The sequence below is a fragment of the Poromitra crassiceps genome (assembly GCF_964638095.1).
Source record: "Poromitra crassiceps genome assembly, chromosome: 6".
Classification (NCBI taxonomy): domain Eukaryota; kingdom Metazoa; phylum Chordata; class Actinopteri; order Beryciformes; family Melamphaidae; genus Poromitra; species Poromitra crassiceps.
The window spans coordinates 24,094,414-24,119,888 of NC_139627.1; the positions used below are offsets into that span (position 1 = coordinate 24,094,414).

Here is a 25,475-nt window from a genome sequence, read left to right on the forward strand (position 1 = left end):
GTGGATTAAGTACTGCAAATAATAATAATAAATACATGCCATTTATATAGTGCTTTTCTATAACTCAAAGTCACTTAAGCAATATCACACGAGAGGGAGTGCTGTTGTTGTCTAATATCTTAATTTTGTCACGGCTGTGATTCAGTCGCGGCCGAGTGCCGAAGATAAACACAGTCATGACGATATTAGACAACAACAGCATGACCTCGAGTGTGATATTGCTTTTATACAACAGTTGTACAGCATAAACAAAGCTATTCATCAAGTAATAATAGCAGTCTTTCAAGTAATTTGTGACAACAGATGATTTCTGTCTGTTATTCGTCTCCGTCAACAAAAACAGTTACAGTACCTCAGGATTGCACTACCAAGTGTTGCCAAGCAAGCAAGCAACAGGTAAACTTGCTGCCTGCAGTTTCCTGACTGCAAGCTAGCTAAACTAATCTTAGCTACTTTGAGGTCACCACAAATGATTTCAGCTTACCGTTCATAATTGAGGTTAAATCCATATTGCTGTCCCTGGGTGCGAGCGCTGATTAGGCTGCTCATCTGCATAATTACTGACATTGTAATCATACAAAGCGGGTTGAAAATCGGCAAAGCCTCCCTTTAAGTGTTGAAAGTAAAAGTACAGATGTTGCACATTTCATTTGGCCACCTTACTGCTGGGTTCCCAAGGTACTGCCACAGCGGTAAAAGTCGAGGCCGAAGCGTAAATGTGTGTTTTTGTTTGTTTGTTTTTACGCAATTTAAAAAAAACGCTTCAGAAAGTCATAAAAGAGGTCCTCATTTGTGAAGATTATCTTGCTGAACACGAAGTTTGCTGTTTCATAAACTTTTGTTAACCACAGACCTTATTTCATACATTTAACCGAAATCTCGATACTAAAATCCCATTGACTTTTAGCCGATGGAACCAGAACTAGCATGACTAGCTGAGTTGACCTACAAAAATACATCATCCCTGCGGTACTCAATTTAGGAAATGTAGTGGAGTAAAAGTGAAAGTTGACAGAAATATAAGTACTCAAATAAAGTACACATACCCCCCCCCCAAAAAAAAATAAAGTAGTGTAACAAAGTATTATAACTTTATTACATTACACCACTGGTTAATGCATTGTGGGATGCTTCTGATTACCGCTGCATGGATTACACAGGCTATCCTTGATGTCTGAGACCAAGCATGATTCGCTGATGGTATCTCAAAACTTTACACTGCAATTATTAGAATTGAACCTGAGATTAGAATCTGAAATAATATATCATGTTCAAAAGCATTTAAGTTGGGATCAGTTTGCCAGAGGTAGAGATTTCATATACACATACAGTGAGCGAGAGAGGTTTTAGAGATGATATTGGACTCAGACTTTGTTTTTACGAGGCAAAATGATCCAAAGCTGTCATCAGAATCTTGCTATGTGCTGTCTTTGTGAGCGATATCTCATACAACCTTGAATGTCATTATTATTCCAAAGATAATGGCTTTACAGTTTTAGAAGAACTACTGTATTGCGAGAGAGAGAGAGAGTACTACTCTGTGTAATTACAGGTGCTTTCTTCTGCCGTGCTGATGAATTCATTTGCAACAACACCTTATGCAAACTCCACACATGGGTGTGCGACGGCAAGGACGATTGTGGAGATAACTCTGATGAAGACACCGACATGTGTGGTGAGTCGAAGCTGTCACTCTCACTCTCAAGACGTTGCATTTGATGCATATTTTATGAGCTACTACTTTTCTGTCTCCCAAGAGAGCGCATTTCATTGTTGAGGCATTAAATTGTTCAAAGGGATGGTCTCCTCCATGCAACATCTTTCTGTGCACTTATTTCTTCTGAGAGAGAGCTTTCTATAGACAGCATCCCTGAAATCCAACTCATCTTTTAAAATATAGCCAAGCTCCCCTGCCCTCCTACAAGGCCATTCCGCTGCAGAAATGATCGCGTGTGTCTGCGCACAGACCAAGTGTGCAACAAAGTGGACGACTGTGGAGACAACTCGGATGAAGAGGAGTGTGGTGAGTTTAAAATGCACCGACTCAGATCTCAAAGCTGCACTCTGCAAGTGTCGGTAAAAATACATGTTTTATCAGGCTAATTAATTGAGACGCCGTAGATTAAATTAAGAGCACCGTCCAAACTGTCTCCTAAGCAGCAGCAATCGAGCGAGTCCAGTGAGAGATCGCTTGCCTCTCTCGTCCATTTGGTGTGTGAAGCATCACAGGTTTGGTAAACATCAGCATGCTCTGTGCGGTTTACTGACGTCATTACGGTTACGCTCGTTACGGTTACCTCTTTCTGCCCTTTCAGGCCACCAATGTGTGAAATTGGCAGTGCAGCTTCGAAATCACAACAATAATAATAATAACCCACTTAGCTTAAAATGCCAGGCTTCTGGTATTTTCTTCTAACATGTGACACAGTCTGGTGAAAGTAGGCAACCGTGAAATCACTCAAATCAAGATATTTATTTATTTATTTATTTATTTACGTATATATTTATTTATTTATTTTTCCCTTATTACGCAAGTTTACTGTAGGTGTTGAAGAATGCACTCAATACATACAGTTTTAGGATCACTAAATACTTTGTTAGCAAACTAAACTTGTTCAGGGCAATTTTCTCTGCATGTTTCTTTTAGGAGTATGAACTTTCAAATAAGCATATCTTCTTCAACTATTTTCATGTATGACACATCATTTTGAAAGCTTACAATCCGCACTTCTATAATCTGTAAAAACACCTTGGCCTACTTGTTACCCAAGACGTCAGTCCCTGTCACATAGTGCATCACCTTGAGAACCTGAAGGCAACATGTTGCTGATGTGTTGTTTTCTGGATAGCGGGTCAAAGTGCTGTTGGCTGTCCTCTGAACTGACCTTGTGTGTACTGAAGCAGAGGCGGTGGCCGGCAGACCTCGGCCGTGTGGGAAGACGGAGTTGACGTGCAGCAGCCAGCGCTGCGTGCCCGCCCAGCTGCAGTGCGACCTCTTCAACGACTGCGGGGACGGCGGCTCGGACGAGCAGGACTGCAAGGCCTGTACGTACCACCCGGCGGCACCAGCACGCACATCAAAGTGGCATTCGGGAAAGATGAAAAGCACTGAATGTCACGCCGACGTTATCAGGAAGCTCAGCAGTCTGCACAGTTTTTGATGTGATGTTTGGCTATTTATGGTAATATATGCAGAGCCATGTTTGAGGTGTGTTGTGTACTGTATGAGAGAAGATGATGCCCTGCTGGCTTTTACACATCAAAAGAAAGGCACAGCAGGCACCTAAGATACAGAGGAGCACAGTTGTGTAATCAAAGTCCTGTCTGTAATTTCCAGTTTCGAATGGAGACGTATGTGGAAAGAAAACGAATCCATGCGGAGAGGACGCAGTTTGCAATCAAACAAATGTTAATGCCATATGCCAATGCAAAGCTGGCTTCAAGAGGAATCAAAAGACAGGCCAGTGTGAAGGTAGGGTATGAACATTTTTTCTTTTGCTTAGGATAACAATACATGGCGTTAATATTAATGCTATGGCTAGAAATGTACATAGAGTATGTGACGGTTGAGGAATGTTTACTATTTACACTTATTGTAAGTCATGATAATCACAAAGACCTTTTTCGGTATCAATACTGTATCATGATATGGCTCACGTACTGTATGCAAAGTCTCATTAAATCCAGTTGAACTGAATGGTAATGTTAGGCGTGATGTCAAACAAAATAGAAATACTCAAATAACATTCCTTAAAATTTTTAATTTGGTCACATTTGCTCGTTATCAATTTAGACAGCAGAATTGTGTCATGATATCCCAGAATCACCATATCATCAAGATATGAATCCACTGAAAGATGATAAACGATAATATTGAATTATCGCCCAGCCGTAAGATACGGTACTTTTGCATACAGTCATTTAGTCTTAAGAGATGATAGCTGCAATTATTTAATCAACCCCTCGACCTGGTTCTTGTTCCCATTTAATGGCTTTGTGTTAGGTAGGTATTAATTCTGTGCAAAGGGAACGAGTCATTTACTGAGTGGATATAATTTCCTTTTGGTAATGGGTCAGTGCTGCTTATCTACAGGGAAAATGAACTCAAGCTCATCTGCAGTATCTTTCTCAGATGCCTAGTGCATATTGTGCTGTGTGATCATAACTTTTGGCCTGGACTTTGCACTGTCTGTGTGTGCGTCTGACTCGTCTGAAGACTGCAGACTGCATGCGTGTGTGTGCGTCTGACTCGTCTGAAGACTGCATGCGTGTGTGTGCGTCTGACTCGTCTGAAGACTGCATGCGTGTGTGTGCGTCTGACTCGTCTGAAGACTGCATGCGTGTGTGTGCGTCTGGCTCGTCTGAAGACTGCATGCGTGTGAAGTGTTTTTGCCCACGATGGCTATAAATAACCCCAATTAACCTTTTCAAAGCAACCTGTTCCAAAGTAAACCGCTCTCTCTTTTCCTTCCAGAAATGAACGAGTGTCTTCAGTTTGATACATGCCCCCATTATTGCACAAACACTAAAGGATCTTTTAAGTGCACATGTGATCGGAATTATAAAGAGATCAATGGCAACTGTATAGCAAAAGGTATGGTCTCAAAGTTTTGATTCCAAAATATCTTATTGGATAACACTTTATTTGGATAGTCTGCCTAGAGTATTTGCAACATTTCAACAGCTTATTCATTTCAATTATGTTTATAGCCCATTATCATTCACAGCATTGTCACATTATACTACATCATATACTGTATCTACTACACACAACATACATTTTATACATAGTACACATTTTACTATATTGTATACATTGCGATTACAAACACAGCATGTCTTTAGACTGTGGGAGGAAACCCACGCAAACACGGGGAGAACATGCAAACTCCACACAGAAAGGACCGGGTGGAGATTCTAACCCACAACCTTCTTGTTGTGTGGTGACAGTGCTAACAACTGTCCGTTATTAGTTTACATTCAACAATTCAACTGTTTAACAGATTCTTTATAGAGTATATCTGACAATTCATGAACATACCCCCATATGTACATATTATACTACTGTAGGTGCAGGTGTGTGGACCAGGAAGCAAACAGAACAGCTTGTTGAATCTCAACTAATAAGCTGTTAAAACAACATCTACAGACAAAGCGAAATAGTTGAATTGTTGAATGTAAACTAATGTCACCTAATAATCTGTTGAAATCTAACAAATACCTACTCTGTAGGTGGACTATCCAAATAAAGTGTTACCTCTTATTGTGTTCTATGCATTAATTGTTCTTTCATAAATTAATACTTTATTCAATATTTTAAAGTCAATGTACTAGTGTTGAATTTGTGATACATGTATGTTAATGTTAAAGTTGACTTGTTTGTACTGTGCTTAAACTGTTGTCTAATACTCCCAATGGAATTTAGCAAATTTTCATTTTTTTTGCATATTAATAACTCATCGGGCAGGACCAGAAGATCGAGTGCTCTACATAGCTAATGACACTGAAATCCGAAGTTTTGTGTATCCGTTTAACCAGAGCCATGGACACAAACTACTCACTCGCATCGAGGACAATGCCCGCATTATTGGAATGGATGCTCTGTTTCACCACCAAAAGTTTATCTGGGCTACCCAGTTTAACCCTGGTGGACTTTTTTACAAAGAAACCCTAGACAGAAGTCAAACTAAAACTATTGTCAGAAACATTGTAAGTATATCCAAGGTGTGGGTGACAATTTTCTTTTCTTTTCTTTTCTTTTCTTTTCTTTTCTTTTCTTTTCTTTTCTTTTCTTTTCTTTTCTTTTAATTTTCCTTTTTTTCTTTTTTACCCTGACAAAGATTCAATGGACAAAGCATATTTTAGATTTTTTTGATGATGTAGAAACACATGGATCTGTGTGTATTGTAAATCCATTGAAGCTGTGTCTCGGCTGCTTTTGATGTGAAAGTCATTATTGCATTAAGCTCTTGTGTTATAATGTCATGTATTGTTTGTTTGATGGACAGAAAAGCATGGTGCAAATTGTTGTTTTTAATTTAACATCTCTTGGATTATTCATTTTTCTTATTGTACAATCTGATAAGGTGGGTAAAACCAGCCCCATTATATGTGTACTGTGACTAGGCTGTTAAACAATTCCAGATAATGCCAGCAAAAAAGTATTAATTTGTGGGTAAACTTGTACAAATAAATCTCTCCTTACTACTGTATTTAATTTGTAAGAAGCACATTCAAGTAAATTTATCTACAAAAGCTGGATAGAGCACCTGACTTTTTCCACCATTGTTGGTTCCAGTGTTCAGACTTCCGTCGACCCAGGGATGTGTCCGCTGACTGGATCACAGGGAATATCTATTGGACGGACCATTCTCGGATGCACTGGTTCAGCTATTACACGGCCCATTGGACTAAGTTAAGGTACTCCATAAATGTGGGCCAGCTCAAGGGACCCAACTGCACACGCTTGATCACTGACATAGCGGGAGAGCCCTACGCCATCACTGTCAACCCAGCCCGAGGGTGAGTTTGTCCTCTTGCGCATCGCTGCTCTCATCCGTTATTGACGACTTCTTTTGTTTCCAAGCAGGTTTGAAGGGTCATGCCCTGTAGACAGCTGTGTAATGTTGAGGCAAACATTAGGTGAATATCACATCGAAGAAAAAGCAAGTTGATATTTGCGTCCTGGTGGAGAATGTTCTTCCCACGTTGAACTCAAGAATTTGTGTTTGCAGTTTGAGAGGGCCTGGGTGCTTCAATTTGTGCGATCAATGAAGAGATACTGCTGTTCCTTTTCCCAGCTGATTCAACTGGCTCTTTAGACCAGGGATATTCAATTACAAATTCAGTTGGGCCAGATTTTAAAACCAGGACTTGTTTTTGCATTTGGATCTATGTTATGCCCACTTCCCAGTGAACTTGGTTTTATACTAGCCTGGTTAAAACCAGAGTATAATAGAAGAGTTCCGACATCTCCATTCACTCCAATGGACCAGTTTTTTTCCAGGAAGTAGAAAGTGGAACTCTTGAGTAAAAAAAGCAGCACTGTCGAGTTGCAGCATAATAGATAGTTTGTGTTGTACTATGAAAGGGTTTTTCATCCCTTGAATCAAATTGTACATTATCAGCTTTATTTTAGCATGTAAAAGTAGCGCAAGACCCATTCCTGGCTGTTCATTGGCTAATGAGTCTCGCATTTTGGTCCTCCGCTGACGCCACTCTCTTACTAGAGGACACTAGTTAAAACCATCCGGATCCGTGAACTCACATTCTGTTTGGTTCTGTGGATCTGTCTGAACTCCGAGCTGTGCACAGTCATTTCAGTGGGTGGAAGTAGCCAGTCCTTCAGCCAATGAGCGTCGGATCCAGTGAAATTCAAATCCACTCGGAAGAACAGTGAAAACAACCTTTCTGCTGAGAAACTCCACTGTTGCATACTCCTGTTCTTGTTTAATTGTTGTTATTGAGTCTATTTCTGCAATAACTGCACTTATGGCTGTTACAACTCGACAAACATTGACGTTACTGCTCGAGCCGGAGAACCATATCAGCCATTACTGTTTTGCCAGTGGTGTTACTGATTGGCCGGGTACGATGTAATCTACGAGGCAGGTCCCTGATTGGCCCGTCCGCCTTGTGGAATCTGAAGTAGCCCGCCCCAGGGTAGAGGCCAGATGGTCTCGCAGAACGAAACACAAATGTGAGTTTACATGATCGGATGGTTTACCAGGCTAGGTACCTACTTATTCGTCGGGATGTGTAGTTTCCGATGATAGCTTAAAAAGTGAGCTCGCGAGAGCATGGACTGCGGCCTGCCATAATTACAGGTCAATTAGCGGTTTATGGCCATACTCGCTGGGCCACTTGGAGGTTGCTTCCGGGCCGCCAATTGAATATGCCTGCTTTAGACTATAGCGTTGTAGTGCGTCGTCTTCATCACAGTGAACCTTGGGCCTTCCCATTTGTTCTTGTCGGCCACCACCAGTCACCACTAGATGGAGCCTCGGTTGGGCAGTAAACATCTGAGATCTTTATCCGTCCTCCATCCTCTTTTGTTTTTGTTTTGGCATTGTACTTTTGCGATTAGATATTACGAACACACACCTGGAGGCACACTCAGGACCGCCCACTGACAAAGATCGATTGTGTCAAAGTGGCTGTGATATTTTTATTTTCTTATTTGTTATGCCACATGCTTACAGACATACTATTTGTATGCATGCTGTATACAAATATCCATGTGTTGGTGTCAGAGAGGCATTTCTCTTTGTCCCTTGCAGAATGATGTACTGGAGCGTAATAGGAGACCACTCCCATATAGAAGAGTCGGCCATGGATGGCTCCTTGCGCAGAGTGCTCTTGGAGAAAAACCTCAGGAGACCCACCGGTACCTATCTCTTTTAAAGCCCACAATATGCTTAGATTCCTTAGATTCCTGCTTGTCTTTTACTTTGGTACCTGAACCTCTATAAGTAACACTTTCCTACTATGTGGAAAAGGAAAAGTAATCTACCATTGGTGTACCTGCTGTTTTGGCACTGACTGACACTCAAAATGAGAAGCTACATGTATACTCTGTTGTGTATGTATAGTATGTTGTGAAGCCTATTTTTTTGTTATAATTATTCAACATTGTTAATCGTTTTTATTCAGTTTGTTATGCATTGATCAGTGGATAAATTAGTCAAATTAATATATAAATTCAAAGCACTTGTGCCTGTAATTGCTTTGTAATAGTGCTGGCCAATCTGTGCACCTCTAAATTCTACAATATCATTGCAAACATAAATTGCAATATAATTTGGACTTGCACCCATGCTTAGAGAAACAATTCGATGAGTAAACTTAATTAATACAAAGACACACATACAGTTCCATACATAGATACTTTGATGAATGGATATAGAGTGTATTCAGCTGCACATAATACTGGATATACAGTATAGTCCTTACATTCATAGGGTCCCATCAATATACTGTAACTAGAGACTTTAGAGATTTGAGATGGTACAGTAGCTAAGGATATAAGAAAACAAGGCCAAGGAAGTAAGAAATAAGGAATATTCCTGAGCCAGTGGAAATGTGTTGGTGTGTCTTTAGGGAGACACTTAGTGCTGATCTAGTTTTGAAGAGCTGCTTTGGCCTCCTTTAATTCAAGGGAGCCATGTTCTGTCTTGGTCACAGAAGCAGGAATTCATCATCTGTGGAAAAACGCAAAGCTCTTTAATCGCCCCAGCCAGGTGTTCAATTATCCACTCAGACTTGTGTGAGAAAGTAAAAGTGAGTCTCTGGTTGGAAATGGTAATGTAGGCACACCTAAACTCTGCCATAAGAAATGCAATAAACTACTAAATGGTAGTTATGTTTGAATGCAAGAACATTTCTCGACTAATTTGCTGCACACAGTAGAAAGTAAAATGAGGTGGATTAAAAAAAAAGCGTCATGTGACCTTGACACCTTACTGTAACTGCAATTCTGTTTGAATATGTGACACGATCTGGTAAAAATGGGTAACAAGGAGGCAACTGTGAAATCGCACAAATGAAGAAAAAAGGTTGTAAAAGAAAAAGTGTTTAACAAAAAAAGTGTTTCACTTTTTCCATATTACGCAAGTTTAGATGTTGAAGAACGCACTCAATATAACAAACAACAGTTCTAGGATCACTAAACTAAGCTTCTTCAGGGCAAACCAAGCTTGTTCACCAACTTTCAGGCCAATTTCCTCAATATGTTTCCTTTAGGAGTACAATTTCAATGTACGACACGTCATTTGAAAGCTTACATTCTGCACTTTCATAATCTGGAAAAACTGAAAAATGACCTTGGCCTACTTGTTACCCAAAACGCCAGTCAGTCCCTGTCACATATTTCAAGAAAGTCATTGAGACCTGAAGGTCCCGTGTTGAAGGAAGTCATATTGATCTCTGTACAATTCATAAGGCAAATAAATCTTCTTCCCTTCATCCTCCCCCAGGCCTGGCCATTGATTATTTCAACCAGCGTTTGTATTGGGCTGATCCTGAGCTCTCACAGATAGGGAGCATGCGATTGGATGGCTCAGACCCTCTGGTGACAATCAGCGACAGACACGGTAATGCCAAACTGGGGAACAAAGCTCAGCTTTTCTTTCCAAGCACATACTTTTGAGGTTTCCCTTTCATTTCCTCAACATTTCTATCCAAAGATTGCAACAATAACAAGGTTTGTGTCGAGATCTATCCGCCCACATACTGTAGCACGTTCTCCATTGCACTAGCACTAGCCAGCTCAGGATACCAACCATCATTAACTCATGGCTGCCGGTATGTGGACACGGTCACTTGTTGATGTAATCTACTTGCTTTTTCTCTTCTGAATTGACAGGAATCTCCCAGCCATATAGAATTGATATATTTGAAGACTACATATATGGAACCGGGCAAAAACACGAGGTCTTCAAGATCCACAAGTATGGCAAACAGGCTGTGGAGTTTTTCCATTTGGGCGTGGAGAAGCCCACAAATGTTTTGATCTCCCACCGCTACAAACAACAAGATGGTAACTTCTCTTGACAATTTATATATTTTCTTTAATATAAAGTGAACTGCATTATGGAATTGACAAATAACTGTTATTTCAAGCAATTACCGGTAGACAGTTAAAAATCATCCCAAGGTCCAAAATAATGTATCTAAATTTGAAGCTACAAGGCAATTGCATTCCATGTATTCCCATTTGAAACTTAATGATTCACTTCCTGGTGTCCTTTTTCTTATACTGCCCATTCGTGTCAGAAGTTTCATTAATTATGGTTTTGTCAACATTGTTGCTATGTTGGGTTTTAAATGTGCCCTTAAATTTAATTCTAGGTAGCATTAAAAATATCTTAAACCGTCTTAACACATTGACTGCCAGCCGTTTTTTTTTTGCTGTAGGTAGCTTCTGCCAGGCCGTTTTTTGAGGATTCTGGCTCATTTTAACTCATTCACTGCCAACAACGTATGAACACGTTTTCAGAATCCAGCTGTTCCCTGCCAACAACGTGTTTACACGTTTTTGGCATCGATTTTTTTTTTTTGACGGTGGGTTGTGCATCTAAGCCTTTTACATCTCTTATATAATTATTGGAGCCACCGAACGTTTACAACCCATTCCACCGACCCACTAAGTGGCAACAGTGCTCTCCTTGCTAGAGGAAGGAAAGCATTTTTTTAACTTGTCAAGCCATTCTCAGCCCAGCCATTCTCCTTTTCGCGCTGATTGCTGGCGATGCGGGATTGCAAATTTACATAATAGATTCAGCCGATCTACTATGATCGGGTGATAGATTACAGGTGGACGAACACACTTTGAAACACGCAGCATAAATATGACCAGAATCGCAAAAGCTTCTCTCAACCAAAACTCCAAACGAGTGAGTCCATCCCGACTTCCTCAAACAGCGGCTGTGCAGACAGGCACAGGAGAGCAGCAAAGCACTGACTGGTGACAAGCTTGTCCGCCCACGGAGGGCGGAGTTGAAGCAACTCGAGAGGGAGGGAGAGAGAGAGAGAGAGAGAGAGAGAGAGAGAGAGAGGGAGGGAGAGCGAGAGGGAGGGAGAGAGAGAGAGAGAGCGAGAGGGGGAGGGAGAGAGAGAGAGAGAGAGCCAAAAATGAATGGTTAAAGTGACAGTTCCATCCAATTTCACAAAAAGCCGTTTATCTCTGAATATTCTTTTTCACGCTAAAACCATGCTGTATTCAACTGCTAATGCTTACATAACTACTAACTCTACAAACTAACTCTTTTAGACAGAGAAAGTACACATTCTATTAGTACTTTTGAGATATTGTATGTTCACAAACTCCAAGCTGAAACGAATCCTCGGCTCTTATAAAATGAGCCATAATCCTCAAAAAACGGCTTGGCAGAAGCTATCTACAGCAAAAAAAAACGTCTGGCAGTCAATGTGTTAAAAGAGCCGAGGATTCTTTTCTGCTTGGAGTTTGTGAACACAAAGTTCAGAAAAGTACTAATAGAATGTGTGCTTTCTCTGTCTAAAAGAGTTAGTTTGTAGAGTTAGTAGTTATGTAGATATTAGCCGTTGAGTACAGCATGGTTTCAGCTGTCTGAGAGTGAAAGCTGAGATAATCGCAGTTTTGTGAAATTCAATCAAACAGGCAGAACAGTCACTTTAACCATTTATTTTTGGCATCAGTGAGAGATCAGACATCCAAACAATATAGTTCCGAACACCCTCTCCTTCAACTCCTCCCTCCGTGGGCGTGTCTAGTGGCTTTTAGCCTGCGTTTGTCACAAGCGAGTGGTCTGCTGCTGCTGCTGCTGCAGCGAGTTCGAGCAGCCTCCCTCCCTGGCAGCGAGTTTGAGCAGCCTCCCTCCCTGGCAGCGAGTGTGGATAGGTCTCACTCGTCTCTTGGGTTTGAGAGCCCCGATGAAGCCCCGTGCGACTCTAGGCTTATGCAAATTTGCAATCCCCCGTGTGCTGCTGCTGGCGCGGCCCGAGAGCGGCGAGTCTGGTGACTGATGACTGTAAAATCGGCAAGCCATTTCCTTGAGAATGGAGGAAGCAGCCGCGGGAGGCGGCTGCTTTTGGTTGACTTTCTCTCTGTCGGGAGGGCACCGTCGCCACCTAGCTGGTCGGTAAAATAGATTATACACATTCAATACTTCCAATATCTCCATAGGAGACGCGGGGGGCATTGATCCACGTAGCACCGTCAAAAAAAAAAAAATTATTTTTTTGACGTATTAATACGTCAATGGCAGTGAACCGCTGGATTTTTTTTGACGTATATATACGTCAGTGGCAGTCAACGTGTTAAATATGGCTGTCTGAAACCTGCAGATACCCAGAAAATCCCAACTGACAATGCGCTGCTCTCCAAGTTGGTTCTGTTATTAATCCCTGCAGGAAAAACATGTGTTTTTCCAGCTCTGTATCCAGCACGCTTTGAAATCTACCAGTATGTGTTTTTTTTTTCAGGTGTGTGACAGAGGGTCATAAATCGATGCTGCCTTGTCTTTCCTCCCACTTTCCTCATGCGGGAGACCTACTGCGGTTATTTGTTACAGTACATATGTGGTGTTAATGGTTGTGGAGCGTCAAACAGATCAGTCTTGGTCAGAGTTTTTCACTTAAAGGGCAGCTGTTCTATTCTCCACTGACTCATTAGGCCAGGCGTGTAGTGTGTAGTCAGTCCATGGACAGACGTTGTGCACAGCTAGCAGAAAGCTATGACATGAAGGTTTGATGTCTTCAGCAAAACGCTCACAGCTGTTTTCATTTCTTTTCTTTGATCCCGTGATTTCTTCAAGAAAGATGAACGCTGAAATGTATGTTACATAGATACATAGTATAATCTGACTGAAAACACAACACCCACACAGAGCCTTTAGCATCTTGTCAGAGCAATAGCTGGCGATGGCAATAGCTTGTTCTTCAAAGCACTGTTCATCACTCAGACAAACAGGAATTCTTACCACGTTTCTTGTTGATTCAGTCTGGAGATGAGGCCTGCCTGTGTGAACGTAATCATATGCTTTAGCCTTGCGCCTCTCTATGCTTCAAGAAAATAACACCCTTCAAAGGCAGGAATTAAAATGCCTTTGTTTGTTGTTCTGACAAAGAGTGTTTGCCATCATGAAATGAAAACCTTGCTGTGACAAAGAACAAACACACTTTTCACAAACAAACTGCCCGTGCGTTCTGTAGCTCGGAGCAGAATAACACATTGTCTGGTTGTTGTTTTTTAACTTTCTCCACAGCGGCCAACCCGTGCCTGAGAATGACGTGTGACTTCATGTGTCTGCTCAACCCGACGGGCGCTAAGTGTACCTGTCCAGAGGGGAAGGTGCTGATCAACGGCACCTGTGGTGATGTCAACATCTCAGGTAGGCCTACTGCTGTTCTCAAGATGGCGTGTTGTTGCATGATACTGTATACAAGGTGGGAACTCCTGCTTGGTGTTAATCCAGAGAAGATTAGGACGTTGAATAGATGCTCACACCAACATTGAAAACCCATATAGCACCAAAATGGAAGGTGAGACAAATGTATGTAGTCTCTGTATCATTTTGTGACATCAGGACCTAGTAAATATGTTTCTTATTCCAATGGTGTTTAAATCAAATTCTACTGTGCCATATTATCATATCACATTATCATGATCACATTTATTAGAAGGATAAACCATCTCTTTTCAAGGGGGTCCTTAACACAAATAGAGAGAGAGAGAGAGAGAGAGAGAGAGAGAGAGAGAGAGAGAGAGAGAGAGAGAGAGAGAGAGAGAGGTGTTTTTAGTGCTAATATGTCTGCCATGTCTGGACAGGCTGCGCTCACTTTCTTGAAATAATTCAGGTCGACAGCTCAAAGGCTGCTGCTGTTCAGCATTTGCAGCGCAGGTCAGTTTGATGCGTTGGACTGCTACACGGCGCAGCACTGCTACACGGCGCAGCACTGTTAGATGACACTCAGATATATCTTAATGTTGACCCTGTAAACTCTAATTTTAATACCAACCTTCTAAACTGCTTACATGACAAAAAGTGGATGTCACAAAATGTCCTGCAGTTAAATGCAGACAAGACAGAGGTTTTAATCATTGGGCAAGACAGCACAAACAGCATCATCTCCCACAGTCTTGGCTCACTTTCAAATTCAATTACGTCCCACTGTAGAAATCTTGGTGTCATTTTTGCCCAGAACCTCAGCCTAGACAAACATGTCAATTCAATGGTAAAATCCTGTTTTTATCACCTCAGAAACATCTAAAAAATCAGCTAATTTCTGTCTCCCAAAAACCTGGAAACGGTTATTCATGCCTTCATTACCAGTCGATTGGACTACTGCAATTCCCTGTTCTCTGGCATCAACAAAATATCCCGCTCCCGCTTCCAGCTCATCCAAAACTCAGCTGCCAGGATTTTAACTCGGACCAGGAAACAAGACCACATTTCACCAGTCCTGGCCATTTGACTGACTACCTGTTGCTTTTAGAATTGATTTTAAGATTTTATTGATTGCCTATAAAGCCCAGAGAGGTTTTGCCCCAACCTATTTATCCGAGCTTTTAGTGCCCTATGCCCCCTCCCGCCCCCTGAGATCATCAGATGCAGCAGCACTTGTTGTCCCGAGGTCTAGACTGATACACAAAGGGGACAGAGCTTTTGCGGTCAAGGCTCCCAGACTCTGGAACGACTTGCCTGAGGAGATCAGGGCCGCAAACTCTGTCTCATCTTTTAAATCACTGTTAACTCATTGAGTGCCACGGACGAGTAAAGTCGTCAATTGCTTTAGTAACGTTGAGTGCCAATGACGACTAAAGTCGTCAATTGCGTTTTTTGACGGTGGGACGTGGATCAAAGCCAGATCCATCTCCTGTAAAATTTTGGGGCATGTTGAATGTGTAAAAGCTATTTTACCGACCCATTAGGTGGCGACAGTGCTCTCCAGATTAGAGAAAGGCCAGGAGAAAAGAGAGAAGAAGTCATGAGGAAACGGAAATCGCATCGATATGCATGAAGCATAACGTTAGCTGTGCCTGTGAACAGCAGTCAATCTGCTGCCTGCCACAATTGAGCCCCTCCGTCTCCGTTGCGATAGTCCCTCCATATGATTTAGTTGCCAACACCAGCGTCTTTCTGAAAAGTTACATTATTCTCAGCTGGGAGCCGGCAACAGGCTGTGAAAAAGCGGGGGGATGCAGCGCACTTTTCAGTGCAGACAGAGCAAACGCAGAGCGAGAGCAAACGCAGCACAGCCCCAGAGACACTCCCATGGAGGAGGAGGAGGGGGGTGGGGCACGCAGGGCAGCAGAAAGCCCAGATTTGGACGCAGCTTCACAGCTCACAACCGAGAAACGAGCGAGCCCGATCCAGACTGCCGCGACGAGCGGCCGCCATCCAGGCAGCAGAGACTCGCCTGACACAAGCAGCACTCAGAGCGAGCAGAGCCACCAGAGACACACCCACCTCACGGAGGAGGAGTTTGCAGTAGAGGGGGGGGTGGGGGTGCTGTTATATTGAAGGAAATTACTGTTCAGATGTTTCAGGTCAGAAAATATTAGTTTCAGAGTCAGTGATTTGCTTGAAATGCTATATTTCACAAAAGGCTCAATATCTCAGCTTCTAGATGGAAACGCCAATTTTTTCTGTTTTTGACCTATCTTCTCCGGCTGATAACTAAAGAACGGAAAATGGTATCAATAAACTTTTTTTTGCAGATGATAGAAGAGAGTCTCATCGTTCTTTGTGCGTGTTCGGTGTTTACATAGTAATATCACACAATATTCTGTGGGCCTCGAGAAATCACTGAAAACGCTCTGAAACTCTGGCACTGGGAGCGTCCGTTCTCCAAAAGTGGCTGGCACTCAATGAGTTAAAAACCCACCTGTTCAAAACCGCTTTTCAGTGATTTTAGGGCATTTTAGGTCATTTTATTTTCTGTTTGTTTTTAATGGTAATTTATGTGGTTTTTATCCTGTTTTATTCATTGTGCATTTTAAATTGTCTTGCCTGTTTTTATTGTAAAGCACTTTGTAACTGTGTTTTGAAAAGTGCTATATAAATAAAGTTTATTATTATTATTATTATTATAGTGATGCAGGCTTGACTGTTTTGAAGGTGAGCTGTGCCGTCCCCCCTGCGAGAATGGAGGCCGCTGCCTGGCCAATGAGAAGGGAGACTGGAGGTGCTACTGCTGGCCTGACTTTTCAGGGGAGCGCTGCGAGGTCAACCACTGTACAGACTACTGCCTGAACGGAGGCACCTGCATGGGCTCGCCCCTGGGTGAGTCAACTTCATATACAACAACAAACACCAATTGCATGATATCCGATGACTCCCTCTGGATATAGAAAGTATGGCAGGCTAAAGGAAAAGCCAGTATTCTAGTCTATTGAGGCTACTGTCTGTGGAGACTTTTAGTATGTGGACAATTGGTCTCTCTCCTCTTCTATGATGGATTTCTCCCGTTATTATTGTTGAACATAGGTGTAAAGTACTTGGCCAATTGCTGTCCTGGTCGTTGCGCCACCCCCCCTGCCGATCTGGTGAGAGTTGTCGACTAGCACATGCTTCCTCCAATACATGTTCAGTCACTAGTCGCTTCTTTTCACCTGGCAGCAAGGAGTTTCACCGGCAGGATGTAGTGTATGGGAGGATAATGCTATTCCCCCCAGTTCCCCCCACGCCCCGCTCTTTGATTCTGAGTTTTAGATCTCTAAAAATGTTCTGCTATTGAATTCCAATGTAGTTGCACTAGAAATATCTCATGATGTCACATGATGTCATGTGATGTCATGTTGTTGTCTATGTTTGGGCATTTATCCATGATGATAAAAAAGGAATCAAAATGGGTCCACAAATGCAATGTTTTTTGTTTGTTTTGTGTTTTACTCTGTTAAAGTGTTTTGTGCTTTGCCACTGAACCTACCACCTTCTGATATTCAGCAGAAGGGATTACTAGCATATTTGACTAGTTATATAAATCAGGCTATGAATGATATGAACAAACTATTCTCTAAAAACCTTGAGAATATATTTGGGAATAAAACTGCAAAGTGTTGGTGTACAGTATGTAAGTGCTCCTGAAGTGGAGTTTTCTGCTCCAAAGAATATGAGAAGGCCAAAACTGCCTTTTTACCCCATTCGCCTGTAGGGTCTCGCCTTAAGAAAACTCAATACTGTGTAGTCTCTCTTATAAGATACGGATCATAGTTGATGGTTGCCATGGGAACACTGCAGTATGGCTAAGGCACTGAGTTGTTGACAGTCTTATTTTCTGATTGATTGACCAGTGAAAGTCCACATGCTGCACTGTATGATGAACTGTTGTGCTGTTTATGCTCTGGACAGCAGAGAGGAGAGAGAAACAAAGTGTTGTGATATTTGTTGGGCTGCCGGGCATACATTGTCTGTTGGTTCATTCATGCTTTGAGATTGACTGTTTTTTCATAAAGGCAGAAGTCTCCCTGTATTGAGCGCATGTCCCGCAGGCAGAACAATATTGGTGTAAGTGAGTGATGGAGGATGAGTGAGGAAGAGTTTATTGTCAAATGGGTTTCCTCAAGTAGAGTGATAAAGAGGGACTGCAGGCACGCTCCAATCAATTAGAGGCTGGAAATGTTCCAGTTCTATCAATCAACTCCACCAACAATTTCTATTGAAATCCTGCCTCTGAATGGTTTACCTGCACTTCAAGGCATCTTTTGGCAACCAAATTCTTCTGCCCATACCGAATCTGCTGCTTTCTGCTCATTTGTTATTAGGTTGTAACAACAATACTAACCCAATTGGCCTGCTGAACATTCTGAAGTAGATCAGACAAACGCCGGTTCTCAAGATATGCGAAGCACACACACACACACACACACACACACACACACACACACACACACACACACACACACACACACACACACACACACACACACACATACACACACACACACACACAATATCACATACAGACATAGACATAAGCCACTTTCACACAAAGATTGCGCAATATTGCCGTTCAGAACGCACGCAACGCCCGCAACGCAGCCTTGCCACAGAGGTTGCGTTCACACAGAGCCAAGCAGCCACACCATATTTCCGCCCCGGGGTGTGCATTCAGGTTACATCCACCCCTCCTGGATTGAAATGAGGCGAGGCGCAGAGATGCTCACAAGTCATTTTTTGCAAGTCTAAGTCAAGTCTCAAGTCGTTGAGCTCAAGTCCAAGTCAAGTCTCAAGTCTTTGAGGAGCAAGTCCAAGTCAAGTCTCAAGTCTCTTATGGATGAGCGTTCTATCATCTGTTACATGCCATCCGGTCTGCTTAGAACACTGCATAGCTAAAACCAAGGAATTCAAAGCATGTACTGTATTATCCTCACTCCTTTATCTATTAGCATACATTATCAGCATTGATTGGATGACATCAGTATAGATTTCCTTAATGTTAATGCACCAAAAAAAATTAATACAAAATAAAGATTGTTCACAAGTCCCAAAACTCAAGTCCAAGTCAAGTCTCAAGTCTTTGAGGACGAGTCTCAAGTCAAGTCTCAAGTCACAGTGAGTGAGACTTAAGTGCGACTCAAGTCCAAGTCCCAAGTCCAAGTCCCCATCTCTGGGCGGGGGGAGGCATTTCCACCCAGCTCCTCCTAGTAGCATAAATTTATATTTTGATGTGTAGGTTATAGTGTAGGCTACTGTATGATGAACGAATAAAGCAGGTATAACTATGAAGGCTAACGTAGACTACACAAATGTTTCAAGCATTTTGTTAAGATCAAAGGACAAAAGATGAGATGAGATCTCACCTTAATATGCCGACAACGCAGAAAGTGTTCTCCACAAGGCAGCATGGTAACACAAGGCTTTCAATATTCATCTGATCGTATAGTATAGTATCGTAATACGATATGTTATAATTGCTTATATTATATTTAAGCAATATAGCATGAGAGCAAGTGTGTTGTGGCGAATATATCGGCCGAGTGGGATAACAGCTTATCAGCGGGATATATGCCACAACACCACGCAGCTCGAGTGCTATATTGCTTTTATAAAACGGTTTCCAAGTATAATAATATAATAATAATAATACTATAAGTCCGACTGGCATGGTATTCTGATAGAGTCAGTTGAAACACTACTGTAAAGGTTCTTGCACACAGAGTCCGAATTGTTCGCTGCGTTTTTTTAATCCGTCATCCGAAAAAAACACGTCACGCACAGATACCTTGCCCACTGAGTCCGATGCGTTAATTATCCAATATTCGTTGCGAAGATTCGCAACGAAAAGAAAACTACCGCGATCCTATTGATCCACAACTGGCAGTGTGTCTGTGTGGCTCTCTGTCTCTCTCCTCCCCCCCCCCCCTTCCCCATACACACACACACACACACACACACACACACCGCGTCCCGCATTCCAAGCTGGTCTGCAATCACCCGGCACATTCTGTCTTTTAATTCCGAATCTCTGTATTCCTGCTTTGCCATAAAATGCTTTGTGCTGGGAGACGAACTGAATTAACTTCTCAGATGCCATTTTTCATTGTGAATAGCAACACTACGGCAGCTCTGGGTGGTCAAACACCTGTCAAAACGATTTCATGGATGCGGAAAAACGCAGAAAATCGAACCTCGTCCGAAAACTTAAATGACGGACGTAATTGTCGGACTCGGTGTGTCAATGATGATTGACACAAATGAGGTCGTATTTTAATTTTTTTCGTGCGTCAATTTCGGACGAAAAAACGGACTCTATGTGCAAGGACCTTTAGGCGGGACCGCAAGAACGTGCGGGTGATTTGATTGGATCGTTCTGGAGACTGAAGTTGACATTGGCCAATCCTGGCGCTTGCTGAGAAGCTGAGAGCTTTCTGGAAACCCCGACAGGCAGCTCGAGCGCAGCGCTGCATTCTCAGCGCTTGCTGAGAAGCTGAGTGCTTTCTGCAAAGCCCGACACCAACTAACGTTACGGGGTTAAATGCGGGGTTAAATGCGGGGTTAACAGCCTTTCTTTTGCAAAGAAGACATTAGCCCGCATCTATTCTTGTACAAAACATAATTTTCTGCGAAGTATTAGTAAAGTTATAAGCGAAGATCGATTCACAAGGATCTGACAGCTGTCTCCGCCATTTTTTTTTTGAGGTAACCAAAGGCTTTTAGTAAGAGAGTTGCCATGGCAACCAATAACCCATGGCCATGGGTTATTGGAGTGGGTTATTGGATTTATACAATGGCTGTGAACCAATCAGATTGCTTGATTTGAGAGAGCCGTTTTATAAAAGCAATTATAACATAGGAGTCTGTGCACAGAGAGGTATTTGGAGGCTGCTGTGATTGCGGGCCATAGCTCAGTCCTCCGGAGCTCTTTCAGTCCTCCCATCTTCACTTCTAGAAGTATTCTTTCCATTCACACAAAGCATCACCTCCACTCCCATACCTATCTCAATCCACCCACATTCAATCCGTCCCACACACTCCAAAGAAAAACAGACCAAAAAAACAAAACAAAGAACAACAGCACCTCCTGTTTCATGGCGAAAGATGGAAATTCAACGCCTCGCCTTGTTCAATGAAAACTCAAACGTTGAATAAATGTTCATCATTATAAGGTCTTGTATATACACTCCACAGGTTCGAGCTGGATCTGATTAACCTCCTAGGAGGAGTTCATTAAAGTATGACCCCTGTAACATCTGCGTTGTTGCACTGCTCTGACTACTTGTGACGGACTCTTTTCACATCCAGGATAAGTTACTGTATAAAATGTCATTCTCTTGCCACTGCGCTTCAACTGTCAATATTAGGTATGTTATGTTGATAGTGAATTTCCCATCCTCACTGTCAATATTAGGTACGTTGATAGCTTGGAGCCTCATACGCTTCACTTGGAACATGATAAACTGAGTCATCTTCTCTTGGAACATGATAAACTGAGTCATCTTCTCTTGGAACATGATAAACTGAGTCATCTTCTCTTGGAACATGATAAACTGAGTCATCTTCTCACAAATACTTTCTTATTTGAGTTGATTGAAGAAATGGCTTATAGCACATAGCAAACCTGACAAACCTCCATGGAGTGTGGAGTCAAAGTCCACTGCACATGCACGCTGAAATCTAAGCAGAGTCGTCTGAAATGTGCTAATGAAATACCCACACTCACACCCAAATGTTCTGTAACTACAGTGTGTTTGCTGTGTCCAGGTAAGCCTACATGTCGCTGTCCTGTGGGCTTCTCGGGGCCGTTCTGTGAGAGGAGGGTCTGTGACAGCTACTGTTTGAACGGAGGAACCTGCGACGTCAGTCAGGGGAACCAGCCGGTGTGCCGCTGCATGGCAGAATACACTGGAGACCGCTGTCTTTACCGTGAGTCCCACACCTCCCGCTCTCTGCTTCCCAGATTAGCAGCAGCAAACACAACAGCAAATGATGATTATCGTGCAACTTGACCTTTGACCATTGACATGAACCCGTCTTTCAAGCCGAGTGACCTACAGTATAGAACAGCCACAACAATGACAACGAGCTATGCTTCCGGGAAGTCTGTAGAGCGAAGCATTTCAAATGTAATAGAAAATATAGTGGCAAAACATAAACAACATCCTAAGGCATTTCCTTTGCACCAACAGCACATTTGCCTCTATTTGCAGATAAAGGAAATCAAAAAGCGTCAACCTTTGGGTGTTTCTGTGCTGCAGTGATAGTATTTTCCTTTCCGTTGCAATGTTTTGTCATAATGGGTTGTGGGGGAAAACATTTTCAATTGCACACCATTAGTATTTTCCAACTGTTGCATGCCCAAAGGGTGATACGTTTTCATCTGGGGCTGAGATGTCATTTGATGCGGATAATTAAGTCCCATTAAAGCCCTGTAAAATTCCAATCAAACCAGCTTAAACTATGGTCCCAGTTTCTCATTATACACAACTCTCTCTCTCTCTCTTACTCTCTCTCTGTGCCCCTCTCTCCCTCTCTCTCTCGCTCTGAATCGTTGAACAGACATCTGCCATCACTACTGTGTGAACTCCAGGGCGTGCACGTTATCCAGTAGCGGCTATGTGGAGTGTGTGTGTCCCGCCAGGTTTGAGGGAAACAAGTGCGAGGTGGACAAGTGCCTGCGATGCCACGGCGCCCCCTGCCTCATTAACGAGGAGACGGGAGAGGTGGTCTGCAAGTGAGTGATCGGTACCCGCTGTTCTTGTGCCTCGTCCTTCTTTCCATAATGCGAAGGTTTTAAAGTCCTCATCAACTGAGCAAATACTCTGAACAGCGTAGTATGATGTACTGTTATTCTATATATCAGTGGTTCTCAAAGTGGGGTCCTTGAAGGAGTGGGGGACAAAAGGGGGACAAATTTATTTTCACTATAATTCCATCCATATGTAACACAAAGAGGAATGTATATATGACTGTTTTGGTCATGGGTTTCATACCGTTTCTGTAATTAAACAACTAAAAGCAAACATCTTATCAGATTAATTTGTGTCCGTTTAGGGGTCCTTGATGTGACACAGTTTGAGAACCACTGCTCTACACTGCAACTAAATACAGTAATTGTCAACAAGCTTGCTCCACACACTCATTTAGCAAATCCACAGGCTGGATCCAGTCAGACCAATTGATTTGATTAATACTAAAAAATACTGTGTATTATTTCTTACCAATATACATGTACATTTGGCCCTAGAGAAGTTTTTGTTTTGGTTACATCACCCAATTAGAAAGCAGTTGAACACCCGTTCTTTATATCAAAGTACATGGTGGACCCAAAAGAAAAACATTGCATCATTTTTGCCTCTTGCAAAAGTATAATTTTCTGCTTGCTGCTAGCATCCATTATTTCTGCACCCCTCCAGTTGCACAAATGGCAGAATAGCACCCAGCTGTCAGCTGTGTGACGGGTACTGCTACAACGGAGGCACCTGTCACCTGGACCCCGACACCAACCTGCCTTTCTGTCAGTAAGTCATCACTTAATGGGTGGAGGAGAGTGGCAAAAAGAAATAAAAAATGTTCCCCACTGTTATACACACGCTTACCGTTTGCATACAAATGCTGGCTCTACAGTATACCTACCCCGAGACAGACTGGCCTTAAAAGCAGAACTGAAACTCTTCACTGGATACCACTTGGCTGGGTGGAGGAAAGTACAAGGCGGATGTCTTCCTTAAGGAAGAAAGAGTTAAGTTGAGGGAAGGTTTGAAGCCACTATGTGGGGCCACGGTGGCACAGCGGGGGGCTGAGTGCCTGCTCACCATCACAGGCTGAGTGACACTTAACTGTGCCTTAAGGTTTTAGCAGATAAGAGCACCTTCAAAGCTTAGCATTCTGAACACATCACACCGTTCCTCAGTTAAGAACTCATGTCAGGCCTCAGTGAGCCTCTGCACTGGTAGCCTTTAGAAGTGTGCTCCTAAGAAGATCCTGAGCAGGGAGGGAGGTGTCACTCTGGGGGTCCATCGTATCAGGCTCCATGGAAACAACCTGCAGCAGACAAAGCCTTGACTGGCAGATATTAGGAAATAATCAAGTAGAAAGACGACTGAGAGTGTTGCTCATAGATTAATATCAGCTCAGCTATAATATCAGGTGTCATCAGGTGTGGTGCTGCTGTTAAAAAGCTTCCCATGGAGAAAATTGGAAATCTATTTCTAAAGCCAACCCTCACTCTCGTCCCTTTTTTTAGCTGCCTATTGTCCACTGTAGTTAAATGAAATTTGTGGCCATCACTCGCACATTCCAAGGGATAGAATCAATTTCTATGCAAATTATCCCATCTCATATTCCACGAGGTTAACAGATCTTGATAATGTGGTTTATTCATTTGCTGCAAGGCACAGATATTATGCGAGATGATGGATACGTCTGTGTCAAGAAATCATAATTTTTGACCTTATACTCTGAGTAAATCTATATTTCATCAAGCCCACCGCAAAACCCAAACCTTCCAGGCCAGAGCTGTTTCAATTGTAATGCTATTATAATATAATTAGCGAGAGAGAGTTAAGCAAGTTGCTACAGTAGCAACCGCAAACAGACGGCAAAGAAAATATACTCTTGCAAAAAAACTTTTCAGCAATATAATAGCTCCGGTTTTCATCTCTCTACTGTATCAGTCTCAAACCACTGTAGCTTCTGTGCTGCTCAGATAAGAAACCAAAATAATTTCCATCCAGTACCAGCCTGTAACCAAGGAAACCAAAACTCAGGTTATTAACACGGGTCACTTTAAGAGCAGGCAAAAAAGGCTACCATATGAACTATTAATCCAGGACAGCACTCCAATAACTGTTTCAATTTTTGTTGACGTTTCGGGCAAATGCCCTTCTGCAGTGTGCGTTAGTCAGTGGCAAGTAAACTGAGTCTAATGCACACTGAAGAAGGGCATTTGCCCGAAACGTCTGTACAAAGGCAATACAAATTGAAAAGGTTATTGGAGTGCTGTCCTGGATTAATTCCTTTCTGTGACATGTTTTGGAGGATTCAGCACGCATTTAAACTATTTTGGGGTTGAGCGTGTTTTTTGGTATTTTGATACCATTTTGATACCATGAACTATGAAATACAGAAGATAAGTCAATGGATAAATGGAGTACCTATGTGTTATCTGACCGTGACAGAACTCATGCTAATTGAAGGGATAGACATGAAACCAGAATATGACCTTTGAGATCAGCTGATTTGTCCGATGGCTGTTACGCAACGACAGCGTGTGAATATTTTTTCTTTCTAGTGATAAGGAACTTACGCACATCCACTTCTTGGTGCTACACAGAAAATCAAACTAGAAAAAGGGCTCGCGACACAGAGTTTCTTTAAGCTCCCGTGGACAACATTTAATAGATAGAGAGACAAACAGTTTCGATCTGATACGGATCTTCGTCAGTGTCATGTGAAGCACATACATTTCAGGAAGTGTTTTTATAGGTACACGTACATGGGTACATACCTCCGCCTACTGGCTTGGAGGTAGACCCAGGCGCACTCTATCTA

At 42.4% G+C, this 25,475-nt stretch overlaps 1 protein-coding gene across 1 annotated transcript in view; it reads left to right on the forward strand.

Moving 5' to 3' along the window:
- Positions 1–25,475, forward strand: part of lrp1bb (low density lipoprotein receptor-related protein 1Bb) — a gene marked incomplete at its 5' end in the record, with an annotated part of 421,412 nt that overhangs the window by 383,866 nt on the left and 12,071 nt on the right. Inside the window, 15 exons of the mRNA XM_083638437.1 lie at positions 1,553–1,675; positions 1,901–2,023; positions 2,902–3,045; positions 3,338–3,472; positions 4,475–4,594; positions 5,468–5,709; positions 6,299–6,522; positions 8,280–8,386; positions 9,975–10,091; positions 10,364–10,537; positions 13,746–13,871; positions 16,602–16,766; positions 21,687–21,848; positions 22,482–22,656; positions 23,339–23,443. Coding sequence (XP_083494563.1) covers positions 1,553–1,675; positions 1,901–2,023; positions 2,902–3,045; positions 3,338–3,472; positions 4,475–4,594; positions 5,468–5,709; positions 6,299–6,522; positions 8,280–8,386; positions 9,975–10,091; positions 10,364–10,537; positions 13,746–13,871; positions 16,602–16,766; positions 21,687–21,848; positions 22,482–22,656; positions 23,339–23,443 — 2,242 coding nt within the window. The remainder of the gene's footprint in view (positions 1–1,552; positions 1,676–1,900; positions 2,024–2,901; positions 3,046–3,337; positions 3,473–4,474; positions 4,595–5,467; positions 5,710–6,298; positions 6,523–8,279; positions 8,387–9,974; positions 10,092–10,363; positions 10,538–13,745; positions 13,872–16,601; positions 16,767–21,686; positions 21,849–22,481; positions 22,657–23,338; positions 23,444–25,475) is intronic.